This window comes from Rhinolophus ferrumequinum, chromosome 23, assembly GCF_004115265.2.
Source record: "Rhinolophus ferrumequinum isolate MPI-CBG mRhiFer1 chromosome 23, mRhiFer1_v1.p, whole genome shotgun sequence".
Lineage (NCBI taxonomy): Eukaryota > Metazoa > Chordata > Mammalia > Chiroptera > Rhinolophidae > Rhinolophus > Rhinolophus ferrumequinum.
In genome coordinates this window covers 18,542,478-18,566,726 of record NC_046306.1, presented here as the reverse complement: position 1 = coordinate 18,566,726, position 24,249 = coordinate 18,542,478, and the positions used below count along the sequence as shown (strand labels likewise).

At 54.6% G+C, this 24,249-nt stretch overlaps 1 protein-coding gene across 5 annotated transcripts in view; it reads left to right on the top strand.

Moving 5' to 3' along the window:
• The window catches only part of SRC (SRC proto-oncogene, non-receptor tyrosine kinase), a 51,877-nt gene extending 35,645 nt beyond the window's left edge, over nucleotides 1–16,232 (top strand). For 3 of the 5 annotated variants that reach the window (XM_033094781.1, XM_033094779.1, XM_033094780.1), the window contains 10 exons: nucleotides 4,999–5,031; nucleotides 5,910–6,008; nucleotides 6,186–6,289; nucleotides 8,187–8,336; nucleotides 9,969–10,124; nucleotides 12,129–12,308; nucleotides 13,309–13,385; nucleotides 14,105–14,258; nucleotides 14,420–14,551; nucleotides 14,839–16,232. In XM_033094781.1, coding sequence (XP_032950672.1) covers nucleotides 4,999–5,031; nucleotides 5,910–6,008; nucleotides 6,186–6,289; nucleotides 8,187–8,336; nucleotides 9,969–10,124; nucleotides 12,129–12,308; nucleotides 13,309–13,385; nucleotides 14,105–14,258; nucleotides 14,420–14,551; nucleotides 14,839–15,047 — 1,294 coding nt within the window. In that variant the 3' untranslated portion in view covers nucleotides 15,048–16,232. The remainder of the gene's footprint in view (nucleotides 1–4,998; nucleotides 5,032–5,909; nucleotides 6,009–6,185; nucleotides 6,290–8,186; nucleotides 8,337–9,968; nucleotides 10,125–12,128; nucleotides 12,309–13,308; nucleotides 13,386–14,104; nucleotides 14,259–14,419; nucleotides 14,552–14,838) is intronic. The other 2 variants (XM_033094782.1, XM_033094783.1) reach the window with 1 other exon arrangement.
• Nucleotides 16,233–24,249: the final 8,017 nt, after the last annotated feature.

The window sequence follows — 24,249 nt, the reverse complement described above, 5'->3', positions numbered from 1 at the left end:
GCTAGTGGGAGGGTGCAACACTGGAGGGGGCTGAATGCCTTCAGGTGCTAGAGGAGAGAGTAGAATTGATCCCTGAGCAACCTTGAAGGCTGGCTACTGAGGTTGGACGTCTCCACCATCTTTGAGCATGTCTTGCTTGTCCATGCCTCCCTGCCCTTGTGCATGCTGTTCCCTCTGCCTGAAATACCCTTTGTCCTGTCTCTGCCTGGCAAACTCCTATTCATCCCTCAAGACCCAGCTCAGGACTGTCTTCTCGTCTTCTCTGTGGGGCAAAAGGGAAAAGAGGTGGCAAGTGCTGTGCCAGGCATTTTTACCCGTGTCTTTGCATTTACTCTGCTGCAATCCCGCCAGGGTTGTAGTGATGGGGGAAGGGCTGACTCCATTTTGCAAATGAGGAAACTGAGGCTCAGAGATACGAAGCCCCTTGCCCAAGGTCACACAGCTACCAAATAGCAAAGCCAGGATTGGAACTTGGGCAGCGGCTCTCTCCCCTCTTCGAGCTGCTCTCCCTGGGGGAGGGGGTTTTCCCAACTTCCCACCCCTTTGCGTATCCGAATCCCAGTGTTGCTCCGGTTCTCTATGGTTCCATCTATTTGCTTCTGCCTCCCCCAAACTGGGAGCTCCTTGAGGGCTGCTCTTGAGTCTGCCACATTTCTGAGTCCCCCTATCACCTGTTGCTCAGTACACTGGTGCTGGTGAACAAGGTGTGTGAATAGTAACGAAATAGCACCATTTACTGTGCTTTGTGTGTGAGCCAGGTTTTGCGCTGAGCGCTTTCAGTTGCTTTGTTGTATTTATACATCACCACAGCCCTGGGAAGTAGAAATGCATATTTGCTCCATTTTATAGATGAGGAAACTGAGGCCCAGAGAGGTGAAATGACTTGCTTGAGGTCACACAGCTAGTGGTGGCAGAGCTGGGAAGGGTAGGCATGCCCATGGCTCTTATAGGAGACTCAGGGTTCGTGCCAAGGAGCCAGGAGGAGGGCTGTTCAGGGGAGGACGCATCAGGCTGAAGGTTTTGAAGTCCTGGGGAATCTCAACCAGCAATAGTGGGGAGGGCACCTCGGGCTGGGGTCACAGCTTGAGCAAAGGTGTGGGGGGAGGGAAGTCTCTGGGAACTTTTGATTTCTGCCTCTTTCCCCCAGAGGTTGCAGGCAGCCCTCACTCCTTCCTTTGTGCAGCCCCTTCCCTTCCTTCTTCCAGCCTTTTAGGATGGGCTGGCGGGTGTTTGGCCAGGACTGGGGCTTCCAGGAGGGCCGGCAGTGATGGAGTCCCTCAGAAGTCCTCAGTGCAGTGAGGCACCTGAGTGGAAGGGGGGGTGAATTGGGAGCCCTCCCTCACTTCACAGCGGTTAACCCCTCCTTTGCCTGAGAAGTCTGGTGGTGGTAGAGTTGGGGGCTGACATTAGAGGAAGAGGAGGGATAAAGGGTTGGGAGCGGCTTAGTGGAAGATGGGCCACCCAAATTTGAGGGGTTCAGGTCTCATACCTTACCCAGGGACCACCCTGCATGTCCTTCCACCACTATTGCTTAGGGTCCTTCATTGTTTAATCCTCTAGTGTGCTGCCCCAATCCCCGACCCCCACCCCTCACGAGTGGGCCTTGCTGAGTCTACCCTGTGGCTAGCCTGGGTGTCGGGGAGGTGCAGAGCTTAAGGGTGGGCTTTGGCCAAACTTAAGGGTTTGGCTGGCTGGGTTGGGGTCTTCACAGTAGCAGGCCTGCTCCCCGGATCTTCTTACCGTATGTCCCTGAATCCTAGAATCCTGGGTGCTTTGTGGACCTGGGTCCGAGGAAGCCCACTGGGGTCTGAGGTCTGACTGCCTGAAGCCCCAGCCTGGTGTCTTAGTCCCCAGGTGGTGGGACTCCTCTGGGGGTGACTCTGGGGTGCTCCATGAACTGCCCCGTCCTCCCACCCCGATTCCAGCAGCCTTTTTGGAGGAGCCCTCCAGCAGGCACTGACCTCTCCCACCTTGTCCTGGGGACTCCAGTTCTACTGCCTACCATGGGGCAAGGGACAACGTCCCGCTCTCCTTACTCGGGACACAGTGACCTGCCCTGGCCTCACCCTGCCCTCTCCCCACTCACTGTGCCCAGGCCTCAGGGCTTGTAACTTGCCTGCCTGGGCCGTGCGCTGGCTTGCCTGCAGCCCCCAAAGGCTTCTCTAACCATTCCCAACAACCCATGTGCGTTAAATATAAGTGCCCAAACTGGCATAACATCCCAGGTTCCAAAGCTGCCACATCCCTGATCCACATACCAGCCTGGCTGGTGTAAAAAGAAGATCCTAAGGCTCAGAGAGGTGAGGTCAGTAGCCTGAGAACACACAGCTAGTGAACAGCTAGCTCAGGGGCTCCAGGTCCAATGCTTTCTCCTCTGGCCACTGGTGGGAAGGTGAAAGGTCAACCAGGGAGTGTGTGATTCCCTTCCTGCCTTCCATTTTTCCTGCCCATCTGATGAGGACGAGGCCCCAGGGAAGGTGTCGGATGCAGTAAAGCTGCTCAACCTGATAGATTAACGCCACTGTCACTTCTGAGTCTGGGTTTGGGTTGGTGTCCCTGTAGGACTGGACTGGTTTGGGAAGCTGTGAGGCGCCTCCTGTAGGAGGAGCCCCAGGTCCTTGGCAGCCACCTGCGGCAGGTTTGAACCTCCCAGACCACCAACTTAGGAAGATGGGACTTGATAGCTCCATTTCACAGGTGGGCAAATTGAGGCTCAGATGATAATCACAGTAATTATCTCACCCAAAGTGAGCTTGATGCTGACTGATTTACACACTTTGCTTACGAGGAGATTCTGTGAATAGTACCTCCTTTTTATAGATGAGGAAACTAAGACCCAGAGAGGGTAGGATACTTGCCCAAGGTCACACAGCAAATTCTTATTGGAGACTGGCACTGAGCTGCTTTGGTTTTTAAAAAATGTTTTGGAGATTTGGAAGGGGCACCACTGAGACACAGATTCAACTGTTTTCTTTTTTTTTTTAAACCAAATCAAGATACTAACAGTTCATGCATATTGAACACCTACTATGGGCCAGACTCTGTGCTAGTATTGTACATCCTTAGAGGGAGGCATGAGTATCTCCATCCTACACATGAGGAAACTGAGGCAGAGCCAAGGTCACACGGTCTCCAAGTGGTGAGTTGGGGTGGTGCCCGGGATGGCTGACTCTGGCGCTCAAGTTCTCAGATACCTCTCAAGCTGGGGCCAGGCCATAGTTGGACCTTGGGATCCCTTAGTGAGATTGCAGTAGTTCACTACCATCCCTGCCCTTGTGAACGAAAACCGTCAGACTGGCCTGGAAGCCCAAACTCACTTATAGGCTGATGTCAGGGAGCTAGAGGCTCTGCTGGCTGAAGCTTGGACAATGTCAGCAGAGTTGAATGCTCCTTCTTCTAGGGCCCTGCTTGGCTGGCTTCTGGGGATATGCTCCTGCGGCCTTCCACTCTGAGTTGGAGGCTGGGGCTTCCCAGAGGCTCGTCAACTTGCACTCTGACTTTGTCAGTCTGCCTAGTTTTGTAGCCTCTGACCTACACCTGGGACCAGTCCTCTGCCCCAAGCCCTGCTGCCTCCTCCTCCATCTTCCCCTGGCTTCCCCGAGGGTCTCTGAGCCTCTGAAGGCCTGAGGAGACTGCAGGGGTCCTGGAGGGCTGCTGTGTCTGGCTGCGGGTACTCAAAGACCCTGGTCCTCACTCTCGCTCTGCCATTGATTTGCTGTATGGCTCTGAGCAAATCACTGCCCCTCTCTGTGTCTTATTTTCCCCATTGGTGAAATGAAGGCTTTGGACTGGAAGATATCAGCTATTCCCTGTGACTTGAGTCCTTGCTTTGTAGCTTTGGACAAGTCTCTGCCCCTCTCTGCCTCAGTTTCCCTAATTCTGCAAAGAAAGTGCTGGGTTACTCCAGCCTGGGTGCTGTGTGTCCTTGGGCTGGTCCCTCAACATCTCTGAGCCATGGTTTCTTAATCTGGGGCTGAGACCTGCCTTCCTTCCTCACAGGGTGGCCTTGAGGCTCAAATGGAACAGACAAGTGTGGACACCCCAGCTGGGTGCATAAGAGGAAGTGGATGGAGGTCCTGGGCCTCTAAGGCTCTTTCCTTGAGATGGGCCTTGTCCCCTTACTCTGGGGCCCTCCCTCTCCTGCAGAGACTCCCACATGAGCTTGTGTCCCTACCTGAGTGTGCTTCAATGATGATACAGCCGAGGTACCCTGCACAGCCCCCCCTGTACTGCCCTCACCTCAGTCCATCCAGAAGGGACCCCACCTGCTCTGGTTCAGCCTCGGCACCCCTCGCTGAGCCCTGGGTCTGGGTATATTCTTGCAGATCCTTGGAGAGCTCCCCAAGCCCCGCTCACTCCTGGCCTCAACTTCTCCATCTTCAAAATGGGCTGAAGAATGTGGGTCAGGAGAAACTCAGAAGAACCAGGAGCTAGGGATTCAGATTCAAGTCCAGACTGTGTGGCTGGGCAAGGGCCTTTCTCTCTCTGGGCCTCTGCGATGGGGTGGGGAGCACATCCTGCTCGCTGCGTACCTTCTCAGGGTCGTGGTGAGGTCCAAAGGCAGCCGTGGATTGAGAAGCTCAGCAAGCTATCAAGCCCCACCGCCTCCGGTAGGGGAGGATTTCTTCTTATCTGGCAGTCAGGAGCCTGGGCCTGGCTGTGTGACCTTGAGCAGAGGCCTTTGCTTCTCTGGCCTCAGTCTTCCCATCTACACAGTAGGAATGGGAGGGGGCTGGAACCTATTTCCCAAGCAGCCCTTCCCATTGTCCCCTTCCCTCCACTCTCCATGGACCCCCTCCCTGTCCCTGTTGGTTGCTTTGGATGTGAGGCCTCTGTGGCTGCCCCACCTTGTCCCCTGTCCCCAGCACCGCCTGGCTGTCCCGCTGTCTTCCTCACTCTTTCTGCCTCTCTCTCTCACCACCCCCATCTCTGCCTCTTCTTTCCTGTTGGGCTCTCGCTTTCTCCTCTCTCCTCTGTGTCTCTGGACCCCCGCTCCAGCCACACCTGGTTCACATTCAGATGGCTGCACAGGTACTTCGCCCCCTCCCCACTCCCACCCAGGTCCAGGGGACCCGACCGTGCAGGGAGCTCCCCGGTTCCCATTTCCTCCTCTTCTTCCTCCTCCTTGTGGGGCAATTAGTGTAGAAGTGCCCCTGGGCATTGGGGCTCTGCCACCTCAGTCCCCTCTGACATGACTCGCTGTGTGATTTTGGGCAAGCCCCAGCCCCCTCTGGCCTCAGTTTCCACCTTAGATGGGCAGGCTACAAGAGGAGGTCTGTAATTTTCAGCCGAGGAGCTCTTTAGGTGTGACCTGTGATTTGTGACAAAGGCAAGCATTGCTCTAGTTTGCAGAGTTGGCACCTGGATTGTCACCAAGCCCCAAAAGGGCCTGCCTTCACCCAGGTCTCACCAGCTCCCAGGATTGGCCTTCCAAATCTCAGGGCTTGGGGAGGCTTTGAAGGTCTGATTTGACATCCATCTTGGGCAGGAATCTTCTCTCCTGTTGTTACTTGCTTGCTCCCCAGAGACAAGGAGCTCCCTACCTCCTGCCCAAGGCAGCTCTTGGCATCTTGAGATGGCTTGGTCTACTGTCTGAAGGGAAGCAGATTACTTCCCATTCCAGAACTCTGGCCCTGTGAATTCGGGCCTCAGGCTGACCAATGTCAGTCCTGTCACAGTCCTGGAGAAAGCCTGTCTGAGTCAGCTTTGCCCAAGGGGCATCTGGGCCAGGGAGAGGAAGAGTTCCAGGCCGGCGTGGCCTGGCAGGCTGTGAGTGGCCTGGTCTACCGCTCCCTGTGTTCCACTTGGCCTCAAGGACACCCAGCACAGTACCCCTGAAGATTGCAGGCACTGGGGCCCACTGCTGATGGCTCCCTTTTCCTTTGCTCCCTCTCTCTCCCCCTGCTCAGAGAGGGAGACTGGTGGCTGGCCCACTCACTCAGCACCGGACAGACGGGCTACATTCCCAGCAACTACGTGGCGCCCTCCGACTCCATCCAGGCCGAGGAGTGAGTATGGACTCTAGCTTCCTGCTTGCTCTCCATCGCTGCTGGTTCAGAGCTTCTCTCTGGGGGGCCGGACGGGGTGGTCTGGCTGCCCAAGGCCCCCGCCACATTCCAGGGAGAGGAAATGTGGGTTGGCAGAAGCCTGGACCACCAATGCCATCTTCCTCCTTCATCCCCCAGGTGGTACTTTGGCAAGATTACCAGACGGGAATCAGAGCGGTTATTGCTCAATGTGGAGAACCCGAGAGGGACCTTCCTAGTACGAGAAAGCGAGACCACGAAAGGTACGAGCAGCATGCTGGCCAGTGGGAACTGAGTCTTCTTGTGGGTTGTTTGAGCTGGGTGTTGCAGAATGAATAGCAGCACTTCAGTATATGGAGGGAGGAGGTAAGAGCCCTCCAGGTGGAGAAAATGACGGCATCAAAGGCAGGGAGGTACGTGTGAGGAAGGTTGAGTTATCTGGGGCAGCCAGAGGTATAGCAAAAGATGACACTTAGCCTTTCTAGCCTCAGTTTCCTCAGGTGAGGCATGGACACAGGTTGTCAAGAGGACTGAGGATCGCACAGCAAAAGACTTGTTCTCAGGGTGGGTGCTGATACAATATCCCCTGTTTTCCCCTTCTTCAGGGGTCTCTGGGCTCGACTAGGTGCTGGGACATGGCTTTTCTCTTCCCCCAATAGTCCTGGCCCCAGTTCTTCTCCTGTACCTTCCCCCAGCCAGAGAACCCCCACGTCACCCACTGTCTCGCCAGCCCCTCTACGAGTGGGTTGCAGGCACCTCGTCACCATGGCAACAAAGCTGGGCTACTTCTTGTGGGCCTGGGGCTCAGCGGGAAATGGGAAAGCAGATCATCTATGTCACACATGTGTATTTATGAGCAGTCGTGTGGCCGTGCACGCCATATGTAGGTCCAGGCATGTGTACGCATGTGGAGGCGGAATTGTCTGTGTGTTACAGCGTGGGAGTGAATTGCTGTGGGTTTGTCTTTGTGCCTGGGGGACTGGGATTGTGTACCTGTGTGAGCATGTGGCCACTGGGCACAGGTGTGCCTGCGTATGTGCACATGGGGTCAGGGGCTGGCTTCAGGCTCAGGCCTGTGGCTTCCACGTGCACAAGGCCTGGGCCATCTGCAGGAAGTCATGGTTGCCCCATGCAGCTTTAGAGACCCAGGTACCAGTGCAAGTCCCAGCTCTGTGCCTGACTTGCTGGGTGACCTGAGGCTCACTGCTTTCCCTTTCTGGGCTTCATTTTTCTTTCTGTACACAAGGTTTTAACCCCCACCTAAGGACTGTCTAGAGAGTCCATGGGCTTCTAGCACGATGTCTGTATGCTACCTCCCAAGAAGGGCTTTCTCTGGCCACTGGAGCCTCTGCTCCTGCTGCCCCTGCCTCTGGGGCTCGGCCTTGTTCCCTGATACCACCCCAGGCGTCTCTTGGGCTCAGGTTAGCAGAAGCTTTTAGCCAGGCCTGCTGGGCAGGGGCAAGCTTTTTCAACCCAAAGCTTTTCCAGGCTCAAGGAAAGCAGGGAGGGGGCATTATGGCTGGCCCAGCTGAGCCTTGGCAGTCTTCCGGCCACGTCGCGCACACGGTCACCTGCCCATGACTGTCTCAGCCTCGGCCAACCACCAGCTCCTGCCCGAGCCTGGAGTCTTTAGGAAGTGGTGGGGCATGGACAGTGCTCCAGCGGGCAGACCCAGAGAAGGGAAGCAGTTAGTCTGGGGACACACAGCCACTTGGGCCATTCCTACATTCCTAGCAAGCATTTATTAAGCACCTACTGTGTGCCAGGCCCTCTTACATGTGGTCTCATTGGATCTTCCCCGCAGCCCTGGGAGTGGCCCCATTGTGCAGAGGAGGAAACTGAGGCCCAGAGAAGGCAAACAGTTTGTCCAGGTCACACAGTTGGGACGCACACCCAGTCTTCAAAGGTCTTGCCGGGGCCAAGGGTGCATGGCAAGGCTTTCTGGTCAGATGCGCCTTTGCTGACTTGTCTCAGTGGCCACCCCAGAGCTGGGTGCTCAGGGATAGGTTGGGCCAGACCTCGCTGTACCCTGGGCATGGGCTGCCGACTTGGCCTCCCTCTCCCCTCTCGTGTTGGATAGGCACAGAGCTGTGCTTAGTGCCATGGCCTGTGGGGCTACAGGCCTGGTGGTCACGGCTCCTCTCTGGCCCTGCTCTGCAGGTGCCTACTGCCTCTCAGTGTCCGACTTCGACAACACCAAGGGCCTCAACGTGAAGCACTACAAAATCCGCAAGCTGGACAGCGGCGGCTTCTACATCACCTCTCGCACCCAGTTCAACAGTCTGCAGCAGCTCGTAGCCTACTACTCCAGTGAGTGACCCCCTCTACCTGGGGGCAGGCCTCCAGGGGACGGGCGGCTGGGGCCAGGGCAGAGCAGGTGGCCTGGGCCTGGGGTTAGGCCCTCTGAGGGCACGTGGTGGGCGGCGGGGGAGGGTGTTGTGTCAGCTTCAGCTGCAGTCCCTGAGTAGGGGGCTTTGGGGCCAACAAGGGCTGGGGCTTCTGTTATCCTGAGGATTTGTGGCTCCTGCTCTCCCCCCTTCTTTCTCCCTGCCCCTTCTTCCCTTCCTCTTTCTCCCTCCTCCCTCTCTCCTCCTCCCTCCCCATATTTTCCCTATTCCTTCCTCCCTGTGCTCTCTCTTCCCTGTTTTCCCTTATTCTTCTCCCCCACTGCCCCTCCCTCTTCTTTCTCCTCCTCTGCAGCTGGCTGGTGGGGAGGGGGCTGCCTGGAGGAGCAGGGAAGGGAGGGGGCATAGGCTGGTATCGTTTGTCTCTGCAGCCCTAGGACCGGTCTGAACTGGTTACGGGGAGAGGAGGAGTGGGTGGCCAGATCGATTGCTGCGAAGAGGGAGAGAGAGAGCAGAGGGAGAGAGAGCGGGAGAGAGCGAGCCATGGCAGGCAGGCAGAGGGAGCGAGGGCTCCTGGTGCTTATATGTGCAGGCGTGTGTGCAGTAGTGTGGCTGTTCCACCTGGATGTCCAGGGCCGCCCGAGTGGACTGGAATGTCACGGGCCTGTGTGAACCCATGTGGGCGGGTCTCTGGATGCCTGTGCAGCTGTGCTGTGTAGCTGTGGCCTCTGTTTGCAGGGGTGGCCTATTCTGAGAGTGCCAGCTACTTCGCACCCCACACCTCCTTCCTCCTCCTCTGTCACATGGGCCTCCTGACTTCCTGAAGGATCTGCCACTTCTTTCTGTCCCCTTGGGCACCACAACTGTTCCTTCTGAACCCTTTTCCCTTAGATCAAAACCCTCCAGGGGCTATCTTGGAATCTCAGGATAAAGGCCCCACGGTGGTCTCCAAAGCCTTGGGTAGTAGAAACACTCCTTGGGTAGTCTACACCTGGGGCCACCCTTTCCCCATTCACTTTCCTGCTGTCCCCCAGCCTCCTTTCAACTCCTCCAATCCAGCAGCTATTCCTCCCTAAGGGCCTTTGCACAGGCAGGAGGCTCTGTGCTCTCTGCCTGGAGTGCTTTTCCCTAGTTAACCACTCACACTCCTGCAGAGCCAAGCCCAGTTACCTCTTCCTCTGGGAAGCCTTCTAGGATTCCATCCAGCCTACCTGCATGCACAGCTCTCCTCCATCACACACGTGGTCCAGGGAGTTGATTAAGGGAAATTGGGCTCCCCCTGGACTGTGAGCTCCTGAGGCCAGGGTTCCATTAGACTCGTCCCCTACTGGTTCCTTGGCAACCGCCTCTCTGGGCACCCCTTAAAGTGTGATGAATGAATGCATGAATGACTCAGTGAGCAGATGCGTGAGGCACTGTAGGCCTGTGTGGGGTGAGGGTGTGTACACACCAGTGTGGACGCCTGGCCTCAAGGGTATCCTGTGTGTCCCTGAAGTTTGTGTACATATAACATGTAGGTCTGTACACACACACCATGGGACAGGGAGGGCCCAGGGTGGATGCCCAGCCTGAAGGCCACTCCCACCTCCATTTTCAGAACATGCTGACGGCCTGTGCCACCGCCTCACCACTGTGTGCCCCACGTCCAAGCCACAGACTCAGGGCCTGGCCAAGGACGCCTGGGAGATCCCCCGGGAGTCACTGCGGCTGGAGGTCAAGCTGGGCCAGGGCTGCTTTGGAGAGGTGTGGATGGGTAAGGCCTTGCCCCTGCCCCCTCAGAGGAGACCACAGTCCCCTTGGGGGGACTTTGGGGTCCCTATCAGAGAACCAGACAGATGTCCGTCCCGTCTAGTGGCTCAAGGACCCCTTCCTCCCCCTTCCCTCCACCTCCCTGCATCTCAGTTGCCTCTTCTGAACAGTTGCCTCTTCTAGTTTAAATAGATACTTCCCCAGTGGTAACTGGCACCAAGATGGGGTGTGGCCCCCCCTACGCCTCTCAGACCATGGCACCTGCTGCTAAGAGCTGTTCAGGGCTGGGCACTGCAACTCCCCAGCGACCTGCCGGTGGTCTGGGCCCGGAGGCTTCCCTCTGAGCCTCAATCCTCCCTACTGTAAAATGGGGCTGGAGATACGAGGTCCCTCGTGGGGTTGTGCGAATGCTGGCCCAGCATGCATGCACATCCGAGCTCTTAGCCCTGGGAAAGAAGCCCCAGCTCATGGAAGGAGCTCGGGACGTGCAGGTCTGGCCTGGTCTGGGCCTGTTCACCATCTCCTGTCTAACCCTGGAGAAATGGCAAAACCGTCCTTGAAAACAAACACCATGAAGCCTTGACAAAACCCATGCCTTCCACTGACTGATTTCTGCTGACACAGAGCAATGAAGGAGGTTGGGGTGAGGGAGGCATGACAGTTGGAAGCCTGTGGCTTCAGCAGAAGGATCACGGTTGTGCTGTCCTCAAGGTTTCCTCAGGAGCCACAATATGCACTTGGCATTGCTGTCTGCACGTCCCTCCTTTCAGAGGAAGAGGTGATGGAGGAGCTCAGACAGGGTTGGTGGGTGGAAGGCACTGCAGGGGTAAAGGCCTGGAGGCGAGGTCAGGTCAAGTCCGGAAAGGGGCCGTGTTGGCTTTGAGCTGGAGACAGGGGAGAGGGATGAGAAGCCGGCTCCCAGACGCAAAATGAGGCTGTGAGCAAACCCGGGTAAGTCCACAGCCGCAGCCGTTCTGGTGGCTGCAAGACTCACCCCTGACTTGGGTGTGCGATGTCAGTTGTGGGCGGTGGGGGGGTGGTTCTCACTTCTTCCCTGATGCTCTAGATAGACTCGTGAAGTGCCAGGTACAGATCCTCAGATGGGCTCTGCCAGGAGGGCCACGGAGACAGGCCTGACCTCCAACGCTTAGATGGAGACCCTGAGACTCGGAGGAATGGGCCCCAGGCCACACGTCAGAAAAGCCTCAGCCCAGTAGGGAAAGAACTTGGATTAAACACACTGGTCTAGAACATAGCTTCCCCCAAGACTCCACAAAAAAAACCCCTAATAATAAAATGACAGCTACAGCTCTTATTGAGCTCTCACAATGGGCCTGGCCCCGGACCTAAAATCTCATTTAATCCTCAGACAGCCCCACTGGGAGACACTATAGCATTGCCATTTTCCAGATGAGAAGACTGAGGTTCAGAGAGGGGAAGTGACCCATCTACAGACTACTGCCGGCAGGCGGCAGAGGTGGGGGTCAAACTCTGGCCAGTCTGGCTTCCAAGCCCTTGTACTTAGCGTAATGCCTTATTTTCTGGGGAGTGCGGCTCTTGTGTAGGTGGCCTAGTTCTGAGACCAGCTCCACCTCACCCACAGCCCTGTTCATTTGCTAGTGCCTGAGCTACCTTCCTTTTGCTTCCCAGAAGGAACATGGTCACCTAGGAGAGAGCAGTTGAGCGGGAATCATCGTATCCCACCCCAGGCAAATGTCCTGCTTTTCGGGACATTCCCAATAATCAGAGTCCTAATAACAACTACTATTTCTTGAGCATGTATCGGAGACTCAGCCTTGTAACAGCCCTGTACAGAGTGTCGTGTCGTTGTGTCCATTTTACAGATGGGAGCGCTGAGGCTTAGAAAGGGCCTGGGCCTTGGCTGGGCTTATCACATGGCCAGGGAGGCCAGGGCTGAAATTGGTACCCAGATAGATCCCGGGTCCCTGTGGGATGGGAATGGGGAGCCTGCATACCCCCTGAGGCAGCCTGCATCTTCCCTATCCAGGGACCTGGAACGGCACCACCAGGGTAGCCATCAAAACTCTGAAGCCGGGCACGATGTCTCCAGAGGCTTTCCTGCAGGAGGCCCAGGTCATGAAGAAACTGAGGCACGAGAAGCTGGTGCAGCTGTACGCCGTGGTGTCTGAGGAGCCCATCTACATCGTCACAGAGTACATGAGCCAGGGTGAGGCCTGGTGGCCAGCACCAAGATGCGGCCAGCCCCTTGCTGGGCCACCTCTGAACCAGGGTGTTCACCACAGGGCAGATAGGGACGTGCTTCACTGCCCCCCCGCTTTCCCCCCCCCACCGATCTAGAATACGCCTCTTTTTTTTTAAATTAGTTTCTGGTGTACAAAGCAATATAATAGTTAGACATTTACACCCCTCACAAAGCAGAATATATCTCTTTCAAGGTGGAACGGAATAGAGCCAACTTCTCACATCAATGGCAAGTTAAACCAAAGGTTGCCTTTCTTGTTTTATTTTGTTTTTAACAATTTCCCACCATGTATCGTGTCTCCCCCAGTTGGCTGGTTTTCTAAAGCCGTTTGTCATTTTGGGGCCAAAAGAGAACTCCCCACCCCTTCAGCAACATCAAGTCCCTGGCTTGACTTTTACTTAATTTTAAAATCAATTATTTTTCAAAATTCTGCTTTTGGGGGGCATAATTTGTATGTGACAAAATTCACCCATTTTAAGCATCCAGTTCCATGAGTTTTAATGAATAGATACTCTGTGGATCCCTTAACACAATCAAGGCATAGAAGATCTTCATTACTCCAGAAAGCTGCCTTGTCCCCAGTCCCAAACCCAGGCATCCACCGAGGTACTTTCTGTTATCCTAGATTTGTTTATTCTAGAACTTCATTTATGTAATCTTTTATATCCGAAGTTCTTCCTGTTGTGTGTATCAGTAGTTCTTTCCTTTTTTTGCTGGGTAGTATACCATTGTATGGATGGACCACAGTTTCTGTTCATCCAGGGGTGTATATTCTGTTATCTCCCATCCCTCTTGCCTTTTGAGTGACAAATGCTGAGTGTGACTTTGTTCAGACATGGGTTTACATAAAATCTGCAGCGGTTAAAGTGAGGTGAGCCCACCCAGGCGGACAGGATCTGGGAATCACTGTTTCCTGGCTCAGGGAGGACAGAGCGGGGACTAGAGCTGCTTTCTCTCTGCCCAGGGAGTTTGCTGGACTTTCTCAAGGGGGAGACAGGCAAGTACCTGCGGCTGCCTCAGCTGGTGGACATGGCTGCTCAGGTGAGTCAGCCCCTTCTACACCTTGGCTTCGAGCACTCAGACCCAAGAGGCTCAGCCAGCTCTGGCCTCTTGAGTGCCCCCTCTAGGAAGCTTGCCTTGGTTGCCCCCACACTCACTGGTCTTGCCACATGTATTACTGGGACCACTTCTAGGTGCTGTGAGTGGTGGTTACCTGGGCATCAGGAGTCACTGACTTGCTGTGGGACCTTAGGCCTCAGTTTTCTTCTCTGTGAAGGTCATTCAGTCACTCAACAGACGTGTATTAGTACTTTGCTTGCTGTAGACGGTACTCAACAACCATTTTTTCACTTGGTCCCTATAACAATCTGGGGAGGTAGGATGACTGTTATTCTATTTGATGGATGAGAAAACTGAGCCTTAGAAAGGGGACTTAGGACAGCAGGCAGGACCTGGCACTGTTTCTCTGGGGCATCTGGGCCTCTTTTTTATGGTCATCCCACTTCCCTGACTGTATCTTGTCTTGTGCTTCCCCTTTGCCATTTGTTCTTTGTGCTGTGTTCCCTCCTACTGAGTGCTGGTCCTACTTTTTGTGCCAATAGTTTTTATTGTAAACTGACTTCACTTGCTTGAAGAACTGGGAAGGGCAGGACGTTTGGTGGCTCTCCATCCTGGGATCACCCCACCCTTGGGCATGTGCCCTATGACCTGGGAAGGGTATGAGGTGGCCCCTGAGCCAGGCTTGTGGGTTTTACCTGCAGATAGCCTCAGGCATGGCATACGTGGAGCGGATGAACTATGTCCATCGGGACCTCCGTGCTGCCAACATCCTGGTTGGAGAGAACCTCGTGTGCAAAGTGGCTGACTTTGGGCTGGCTCGGCTCATTGAAGACAACGAGTACACAGCCCGGCAAGGTGGGCAGGGTCCAGGCAGGTGCCGTATGACCTTGGAAAGTCATGCACCTTGTCTGAGCCTCAGTTTCCTCATCTGTCAAGTGGGCGTGAGAAGGGTGCCTGTCTGGCGGAGCGGTCATGACATTCTGCTGAGCATCCCCCGACCTTTCTTGTTTCCGCAGGTGCCAAATTTCCCATCAAGTGGACGGCTCCAGAAGCCGCCCTCTATGGCCGGTTCACCATCAAGTCGGATGTGTGGTCCTTTGGGATCCTGCTGACAGAGCTCACGACAAAGGGACGGGTGCCCTACCCTGGTAAGAGGGCACCCCATGGCCCATCTTTGGTTTCTGAACCACTCTGCCCTGGTGACCTTGGACAAGCCACACCCCCTCCCAGGCCTCCGTTTCCCCATCTGTATAGAAAAGAGGTTGAACATCTGATCTTAGGCTCCCTCTCTCTGGTCAGGGCTTCCAGCCTTGGGGAGGGGCTTATCCATGGTCACACTTACCCTGTCCTCTGTGTCCCTTTGTTATCCCCATCAACTTGCCCCCGACCCCACTTTCCTTCCCAGAGCAAGCCTCACTCCTCCCTCTGCCCACAGGGATGGTAAACCGAGAAGTGCTGGATCAGGTGGAGCGGGGCTACCGGATGCCCTGCCCGCCTGAGTGTCCCGAGTCCCTGCATGACCTCATGTGCCAGTGCTGGCGGAAGGAGCCAGAGGAACGGCCTACCTTTGAGTACCTACAGGCCTTCCTGGAGGACTATTTCACATCCACCGAGCCCCAATACCAGCCTGGAGAGAATCTATAGGGAGCAGGCTGCAGGGCCAGACTGGCTTCTCGGCTTGGCTCTGGGGCGAGGTGGCTCCTGATGTGGGGTCCTGCCTGCCTCTGCCTGCCCACCGGTGATCCTCTCTGTGGGGCTGAATTGCCAGTGACGAGGCCCCTCCCTCTTTAGTGGCACGGACGGGCGTGGGCCCTAGGGCAGCCCTGAGGGCGGGGTCCAAGGCTGATCCAAGGCTGACAGAGTGACTGCGTCCTGGCTCCCAATCCAGCCACATGCCTCCTCTCTGTACCCCTCCTGGAGCTCTGCGTGACTTGACAGGAGGAACTGGGAAGAAGGACTGGGGCTAAGGGCTCCCTTTTCCCAGCCTCAACCTACTCCACACATTGGCCCCTTCCCACTTCTGCGCCGCCCAGGTCTGTCTCCAGAGCTGGCCAAAGAGCCTTTCCAAAGAGGAGTGATGGGCCCTTGGCTGGTGGCCTGCCGGCCACCCTGCCCCTTGCCGTCCATTTCTGAATCACCTGTTGGTGGAGGCCATTAGGTCCAGACCCCTCTGCCATGGCTCCCAGGCTCTGCAGCCTGAGGCCTCGACTGACTTGATCATGGTGGGTGGGGTGGGCACCCCCCTCAAACCCTGCCCTTCTTAGACCTAAGGGACCCTTAGAGATCATCAATTTCTTTGTCCCCATATTACCCATGGGGAAACTGAGTCTGGAGAGGTGTTGTGACTTGCCCAAGACCACAGAGTAGTCCAGGGTTGAGGTGGGATCAGAACTCGGTGCTCCGTCTGTTTTCCTCAGGAACCAACAAGATTGTCCTCAGAGGCATCGTGGACAGACTGGCAGCCCAGGGGACACGGGGCCTGAGGATGGGTTAGGGATAGCAGAGAGTCCTGCTGCTGTTTTCCGCTCAGTGGGACTGTTGTGGGGGGAGAGAGTGGAGGTGGAGGTGGGGCTGAGCTAGGAATGAGGGGTGAAGGGGCAGATATCGAGACGCAGATTTCAATCAGAATGTGGGTGGGTTTTGACTTTCAGGGCTAGCCAACCATGAAAGGGAGTGAGCTCCCAAGTTCTGGAGGTAATCAAGTAGAAATAGCAGATCCAAGTGGTTGGGAGGCTCTGGTCCTGGCCTCGGGAGGGAACCCTAGGTCCTCCTTTGCCCAGTTTGTCCTGTGTCATTTCAATGCCTGGCCCCTGCTCTCCTCTCCATGTTGGCATCCCATAACTCGTGAGTAGGGAAAGGAGCGCCTAGGCTGGGGTGGCAGGAGCTGAGGGAGTCCAGTGCCACACACCGGGACTGGCTCTGTGACCTGGGGTGGCCCTTGCTTCCTGTCTGGGATGCAGTGTCTGCCTCCATATGTGGCCAGGGCCTCTGTAATTACTCCACTCCTGTCCAGACCCTGTGGCCTGGCATTACATAGGCAGCCCAGCCCAGGGCGTCAGGGGACTGTTTTGGCCCAAGCTCTGCTGTTCAGCCTTAGGGTATGTGGTGGCTTCTCCCTGGGCCTCAGGGTGCCCCTCTTCAAAGGGGTGACAGTTGGGGTGTCTTGCCAAGGGCCCTGTGTGTGTATGTGTATGTGTGCACGTGTATATTCCTCCATGTGTGTCCATATTTAACATGTAAAAATGCCCTTTGCTCTGTCCCCTAGATACATTGTACATTTCACCCACAGCCCCCATCATAGCAATAACATTCCTGCTGCCAGGGATTCTCGAGCCAGCCAGGCCCTGCCAGCGGGGAAGGAGGCCAAGCGGTGCCTGCCTATGAAATTTCAACTTTTCTTTTCATACATGTTTATTACCCAAGTCTTCTCCTGTCCATCCCCGTCAAATCTGGGCTCGCTCACTACAGCGTGCTCTCAAATCCCCTTCCCACTACCCAAGGCCCTTTGTATAAGGTGCCCTAATACTGTCATTTTTTAAAAAAACTGTGTTTTGTAGATTTCAGATGACTATGCAGAGGCCTAGGGGACGCCTGGCTCTGGGCAGGGCCTGGGGTTCTGCATTCACAGCCCAGGCTTGGCGGGGGTGGGGGTATCCAGAATTGGTTGTACATACTTTGCATATTGTCTGATTAAACACAAACAGACCTCAGAGTTCGGCCAGTGGTTTATTGAGCATCTACTGTGTGCCGGAGAGTGAGGGGGTGGGGGCAGAGGTGAGGACAGACTGATCAGAGGAGCCTTTGTGCAGCCAGCACTGGTGGCTGGAGGGCTTCAGGCCGGGGCGTGGCGTGATCAGACTGGAGGCGGCCCCTTTAAAATGTGACTGTGTGTGCACATTTGCCCCTACATTTGGGGAGTGAGCACGTCTGGCAGAAGCTTTGCCTGTGTCTGAGATGCACCAGGTAAAGCCCAGGACTCCCAATATGTGAGCAGTTCAGGTCTCCCATGCCCTGGGTGGATGGTGGTGGTTGACCCTCCGGGTGCTGAGTGGCGCTGTGTGGAGCTGGGGATGAGCTCACGGGGTGATGTGGCTGCGGGTGTGAAATCTGGGTGTTTCCTAGGAGTGCTGTGCTGGGCGGGAGGTGGGGCTGGATCGAGACAAGTCCTGGATGCTCTGGAGAAAAATCCCAGACCCTTCCTCTCCTCCCTTTTCCCTGACCACCAACCAACGGACGCAACCTGGGAAGTTAGTTCGTTTGCAACAGCCTATACATACAAAGAAATTTATTTTACGTCAGATCACACACCGATCCGTGAGTCACTTCCGGCCATAATACGTTAATTAAAAACAAACTTCCAAGTTGGTATATTATGCTGTGCAGTATTATTTTCACAAGTGTGAGACCCAGGGGTGTGTGGATGTGTTGGGAGCATGAATAGGAGCTCCCAAGGAGCGTGGGCATAAGTTGGTGGCATGGTCTTCTGTTTGCTCATGTGTGCCTAGACTGTGTGCGCCTTTGTGTTCATGTGGGTGTATGTGGGCCTGTTTGCCCATGGCTCTGGGTGTCTGTATACACACGTGTCCAGGTAGTGTGCTAGCCTGCAGGGCCCTGTGTTGTGTGTGGACCTGGGTATTAATGGGGTATGAAGTGAGTGGGTCTTTAACTGTTGTGTGTGCACGGATTTGTGTCTATTGCATGGACACAAATCCTGGTCGGTGGAGCCTGAACCTGTGGGCTTCTGGGCCGTGGGCACCAATGTGGGTTCCGATGTGGGTTCCGATGTGGGCAGCGTGAGTCCGTCCGGATCAGTGTGGATTTGGAACACACACACAGCACCAGCGGCTCCAGGCTCAGACTGCACACAGCTCCTGGGGCTCAGGGGCAGGAAAGAGCCGTCCAAGCCCACCGTGGATGCACCCCAGACGCTGGGGGAAAGGGGGGAAGGGGAGCGGGGAGCGGGGAGCTGGGAACAAAGCGCTAGTGGGCCTGCAGGTCCCTGCAGCCCACAGTCCCGAGGGCTCCCGGGAGAGGCCCTGCTCCCCTTTTCTCTCCTCTATTTCGGGGTGTCTTTCTCTGTGTGTCTCTGTATGCCCCTCTCCAGTCATTGTGTCTCTTTGTCTCTCTGTGCCTATCCAGCTCTCCACCATCTTCTCTGTCTGTCTGGCTCTGGCTCTCTGCCTTGACAATTTTTTTTTTTAGTTTCTTTCTGTTCCTTGCCCTAACCCTTCTTCCCTGCACTTCTGGGTCTTTCTCTGTCTCTGTGTGCTTCTGCTTTTCTGTCTCTGTTTCTATATGTGTCTCTGTTTCTCACAATTAGTTTTTTTTTCTCTGTGCCTCGCTGCTGCCTCTATTTCTATTCTCTCTCTCTCTCTCTCTCAGATTTTCTTCCTTATCAATCTCCCCACGCCTCTGGCTCTTCCCCAGGCCCTCTCACACCTCCATGCCTTTGCCCCAGCTGTTTCCACTACTGGGAATGCCCTTTCTTTCCTCTCCGCAACCTGACAAACTCCTATTCATCCTTCAAAACACATCTCAGAGGCCACAGACTGCCTCTGGGAACTTTCTCTGACCTCCTGGAACCTGCAGGGTTGTTGTGGCAGTTCATGCAGTTCACCCTCTAGAACAAGAGCTTGAGGGATTGGGGAAATTCTCTCTGATGCCCCCAGATCTGGCCACATGGGTGATGTGTGGTCAGGCAAGGAATGTGGAAAGCCTACCTCTTGTCTCCCCTTCCTGCTCTGGTTTTGACTCTCTCACTCTGGTCCTCTGTTCAGTTTGCTTTTGCTCGATTCTTCGTGAGAGAGAGTGGAGGGGCGAGAGACATCCACTCTGCAGGGACCACCGTCTCCTGACCCCTCTGCCCGCTCTTTCTTCCTCCTGCAGTCCTGTCCAGTTTCCAGCCTACTTCAGGGTATTGGAGACCCTAGGAATCCTGCGTCCCCCTCCTCCTGCTCTTCTTGGGTTCAGTGTTTTTTTTCTTACTCCGTATGCATTTTTTTATTTTTGAGAAAAATACACGAAAAAAATTACACATAAGAAAAAAATCACACACACACACACACACACACACAGTATGCCAAAAAATGTATACACATTTTAAGAAAGGAAAAAACTGTATTAAAATTGTAATACTCAACATACACCGATAACAAAAGATGAATACAAGTCACGTATATACATTTTTTAGCACCCCCGGTATATATATATTTATATATCTTTCCTACTCTGCTATAAGGTGTAAGGTGTATATATATATATTCCTTATAGCAGAGTAGGAAAGATACAGAAAAGACCATAATTTCTGCCCCCTACCCCATCCCTCCCACCTGGAGAGGATGCGGCACGTTTCTGGGGGTGTGTGAATCTGGGCTTGTCACCTGCTCTCTGCCCGTCAGTCTCTGTGTCCCCTTGTCTCTGTTGCTCCTCCTCTGGCCCCCATTTACTGGCTCTCACTCTGCGCCCTTGGCCTATTCATTCTTTCCATCATTCATATGTAAAACTCGTATTGAAGATTTCCCCTGGGCCCAGTCCTGCCGTGGGCCTGTGTGGATGTGTGAGCACACACGCTTGCCTGTGTCAAGCCCTCTCGCCCCGGTCTGTCTGTATTTCTCAGCCCCCTCCCTGCCTCCCTTTCTCCACAATTTCATTGAGCTCCCTTCTACCATTGGACTTCTAATGTGTACAGTGCGTGCAGTATGTGTTGTATGTGTGGGTGAGTGCTGTGTGTGTGTGTGTCGTGTACAATGTGCTTGGTATGCAGTGTGCTGTGTGCAGTGGGTGTGTTGTGTGCAGTGTGTCATGTGTGTTGTTTATAGTGTGCTGTGTGTGGTGTGCCGTGTGTCGTGTATGCGGCATGTGCACGTCCCTGCTCTCCCCACCTTCCAGGTTGCAGCCCCTGCTGCCGTTCGTCTCTTCCTTCATCGTCTGCTCCTCTCATCCTCTTCCTCTCTCCCTCATAATATTCTGCCCCAGACACACACATACACACACATCTCACACATGGTCTGTGGTCTGCATTTTCTTTCATCTCTGTCTTCTTTTCCCATTTGTCTATTGGGGGCTCCAAAGAGCTGTGGTCTGCAGAGAGAAAAGCAGAGACAGAAACCCAGACAGAGATGGAACAACCAGGGAAAGGGGCACAGACGGGGGTTGGCATGGGGTGGGGAAGGGACTTCGAGAGGGAGCTCTGTGCATCTGTCTGTCATCGGTCCCACTCTTTCTCTCCCCAGCCCTCCTCTCCCTGGGGTCTTCCCACCCAGTGCCTAGACCTGTGCCACTTTCCTCAGAGGGTGACCATGGGACCTCAGGCCTGTGTCCCCCGCTGAGCTCTGCCTGTGCATCCGTCTGTCTGTCTGCCTCTGCCCGCCCTCCGCCTTCCCCTTGCTGTGGTCTCATTAAATGTCCATCTCTTGCTTTGCCCATCCCCAGGGTGGAATGTGTGTGGGTCCATGTGTCTGTGTGTCTGTGGCTGGATCTCAGTGCCCGTGGGTCTGTCTTTCTCTACCTCACACGTCCATCTCCCTGCAGCTTTATTAAATATCCTTCTTCTTTCCCTTCTTCCTTTTCTTGCCGCCCTCTGGGTGTCTGTGCATCTGTGTACGTGTGTGTCTGCACGTGAACCTCTCGCCCATTCCCTCTCCCTTTCTCCGGGGCTCCTGGAACTTGATCCCTGGGGTGGTTTTCTGCTCAGTACCCATCCTGGTTCTTATGTTCCCTCCAGCCTCAGCCTCCTGGATGGCTTTCCTGGGGACTGTCCCCTGGACACCTCACCCTCAGTCCCCTAAAACTCAACTCATCTCCTGTCCTTCCCGCTGACCATTCAGTGGCCAGCACTGGGCCACACGCCATGGGAGGCGCAGCCATCACTCACCCACACTCTGCCATGGCCTTTTATTTCCTCTTTCCACTTCTGGCCCTGCTCACAATCTTTTGTTTCTGGTAGAGGAAGGCTCATCACTCTTACCTGCCATTCCAGACCTTTCTAGGCTGGCTCCAGCTGCCCATAGCACTCCGACTGCAAGCCTTGCCCACACTGCTCCTTCCACCTGACGAGACTTTCCTTCAACTGGAAATCCCACCTCCTCTGGGAAGGCTTCCTGATTGCCCCTTCCCTGGTTCCCTTGGTTCTGGCACTCCCTGTATTAGGGTCTGTCCTAAACTTGGCCTTGAGTTTCCCAGTCCCAAGCTGGGCACCCAGCGAGGGCCCAGTTATAACTTTTGTGGGCCCTACTTAACTTTGCCTTCATGCACCCCTTTCTCCATAAACAGTATTAAAATTATATTTTATGACAATATTGGTATAAAGTCGAATATTTTAATATATATGAAAACATGTTTTTTGAGCTAAAAGTTTATTTTTCTTCTGATTTGGAAAGAAATTAAAACATTTTCGTGGGCCCCTAAAAGTAATGTGGGCTCTAGATTTGCTGAGCACCTCCTATGTGCCAGGGTGGCAAATGCTGTTCCTGGCAGGCTGTCCTAGACACCTCTGTGCTCTCTGTATCTTTCTTCTCCTCCATTCTGCCCTCTGTGGTTTGCCCTTGACTTCTGCGTGAGCGCATTAAAGCCAGATAATATGTGTGCACCCATTTCCCCACCATCTCTATCTCTCTCTGTCCACCTCTCTCACCCTATCAGGTTTGTGTCCTTTTCTGGGTTCCCGGTTCATTCATTCATTCCCCCAACAAACATGTGTGGCCCTGCTGTCTGGGTGTCTGCCAGGGAGCAGGGGTCTGGCTTCCCACCGTCTCCTACGCCTTCCATGCTCCCAAATCCTCAGGCTTTTGTTGAATTTCCAGTGTGGGCTGTGCTCCCTGTAGCCTCCTCCCCTTGCCATGGGCTGGCGGGTGGGTTTTTCCTTTCAGTCTCTCAACTCTTCAGGCTCTTCATAAAATACTCATCATGGTGCAGCTCTTCTTGCCGTGTGTGTGTGTGTGTGTGTGTGTGTGTGTGTGTGTGTGCGTGCGCGAGCGTGCGTGCCGAGTGCTTCACTCATCACTCACGCACTGCCCAGCCGGCTCCCAGTACTCTCCCCGACCCACCCGCCCCGGGCTTCCATCTTGATGATTCCAGATGTGCCGGCTGCTCCGTTGTCTTCCTGTCCCCCTTCAGGTCTCGCTCTTCCTTCCTGCGCCCTCAGCTTGTATCCTCTACTTTTTCATTCCATGTTTATGCTTGATGCTCCCCAACTTTGCTTTCACTCAGTGTGTCAGCATTCATCCACTCACGGATTCATTCATTCGTTCCTTTAACAGGTTTCCATTGAGCACCTACTGTATGCCTGACCCTGGTGGGGGGCCAGGGGTTCCGGGGTGAGGAAAGCCTGCTGGGGAGCCACCCTGGACAAGGCACTTACTGTCTAGAAGGACAGATGAGCAGAACAGATGCACAGAGGTTATGACACCTATGGTCCCAGGGGTGTAGAAACGGGGTCCCAAGCTCCCCTAAGAAGGTGGAGCTGAGGGAGAACTGAGGGTGAGTAGAAGTAACGGGTGAACAAGCGGGAGGAAGTGGCGGCACCCCAGGCAGAACAGCCGTGCAAAGGCCAGGAGGTGGGAACTGGGCACAGCCAGGGTGGGATTCCCACCGAGTCATCACATCCTCTCTTTCTCTGCCTCCCCTTTTCTGGGGGGTGTGATTGTGTAAGAGAGCGATAGCAAGGGAGACAGACAGACATACAGACAGACACCGAGAGAGGGCGAGAGAGGCTCATGGAAGTCTCCTGCCTTTCCTGTGTTTCCCTCCCATCTCTCGCCTCCCCTCTTCTCTCTGGGGCTGATCTAAATCTTGTCTTTCTCTAAGCTTCCTGCATGTGTTTCTGTGTGCATGTGTGTGTGTGGTATGTGTATGGTGTGTGCGGCACGCGTGTGGTATATAGTGTGTGTGGTGTGTGTGTTGTATGTGGTCTATGTGGTATGGTATGGCGTGTGTGTTTGTGGTGTGTGCATGTGTGTGGTGTGTGTGTGTTATGTGTATGGTGTGTATGCGGCATGTGTGTGGTGTGTGGTATACAGTGTGTTGTGTGTGGTGTATGTGGTGGTGTGTGTGTGGTGTGTATGGTTTGTGGTATATGTGGTGTGGTGTGGTGTGTGTGTGTGTGTGTGTGGTACGTGTGTGGCATGTGTCCCTCGCTGACTCTGAATCAAGCATGGGCTGTGCTGAGCGCCCCTCCCTTCCATTCAGGCATCTTTCTTTCTTTCTTTTGCTCGTTCTGTATGAAAATCCTAATTGAGCCATTCTTCAGAGGCAGCCCCGAGTGGCACAGGGCATCTGTCTTTCTCTTCCTCCTTCATTCAGTCTCCATCTCGGTTTTCTCTTTCCAAACCCCTCTCGCAGGGTTGCTGCTTAGACGTCTCTTGGATTTCTGTCTGTCTGCACCTCTCCACCTCCCACCTCATTGTCTTTCTCCTTTTCTCTCTCTTTGTTCTCCTGTCTTTCTTTGTCTCTGTTTCTGTGTTTGTCTTTCTCTTTCTGTTTCGTACTTTCTTTGTCTCTCTGTCTCTGCCTCTCACTTTTAGCTTAACTCTGTGTGTTACCCGCATTCATTAGTATTTTTCCGTTAGGATGTGACTACACAGTCATATGTGTGCCTGTGTGTGTGCCTGTGTATCTCTGTCCCACAGCATGTCCCCAATTTGTTTACTCACCCCCCCCAACACTTGTACAGGGCCTGTCAGGCATGTGCATGTGTGTGGCCGAGTGGGGGGTCTGGCTCCCCTGAACCTTGACCCTCTCAGTCTGCTGGCTTGTTGGATTTCCAGTGGGCAGCTGCCACCCCGTTGCTCCACTTGGGGCTCACTGCTATGAGCGGGGGGGTGGGGTTTGTTTCCTTTCACTGCCTCAA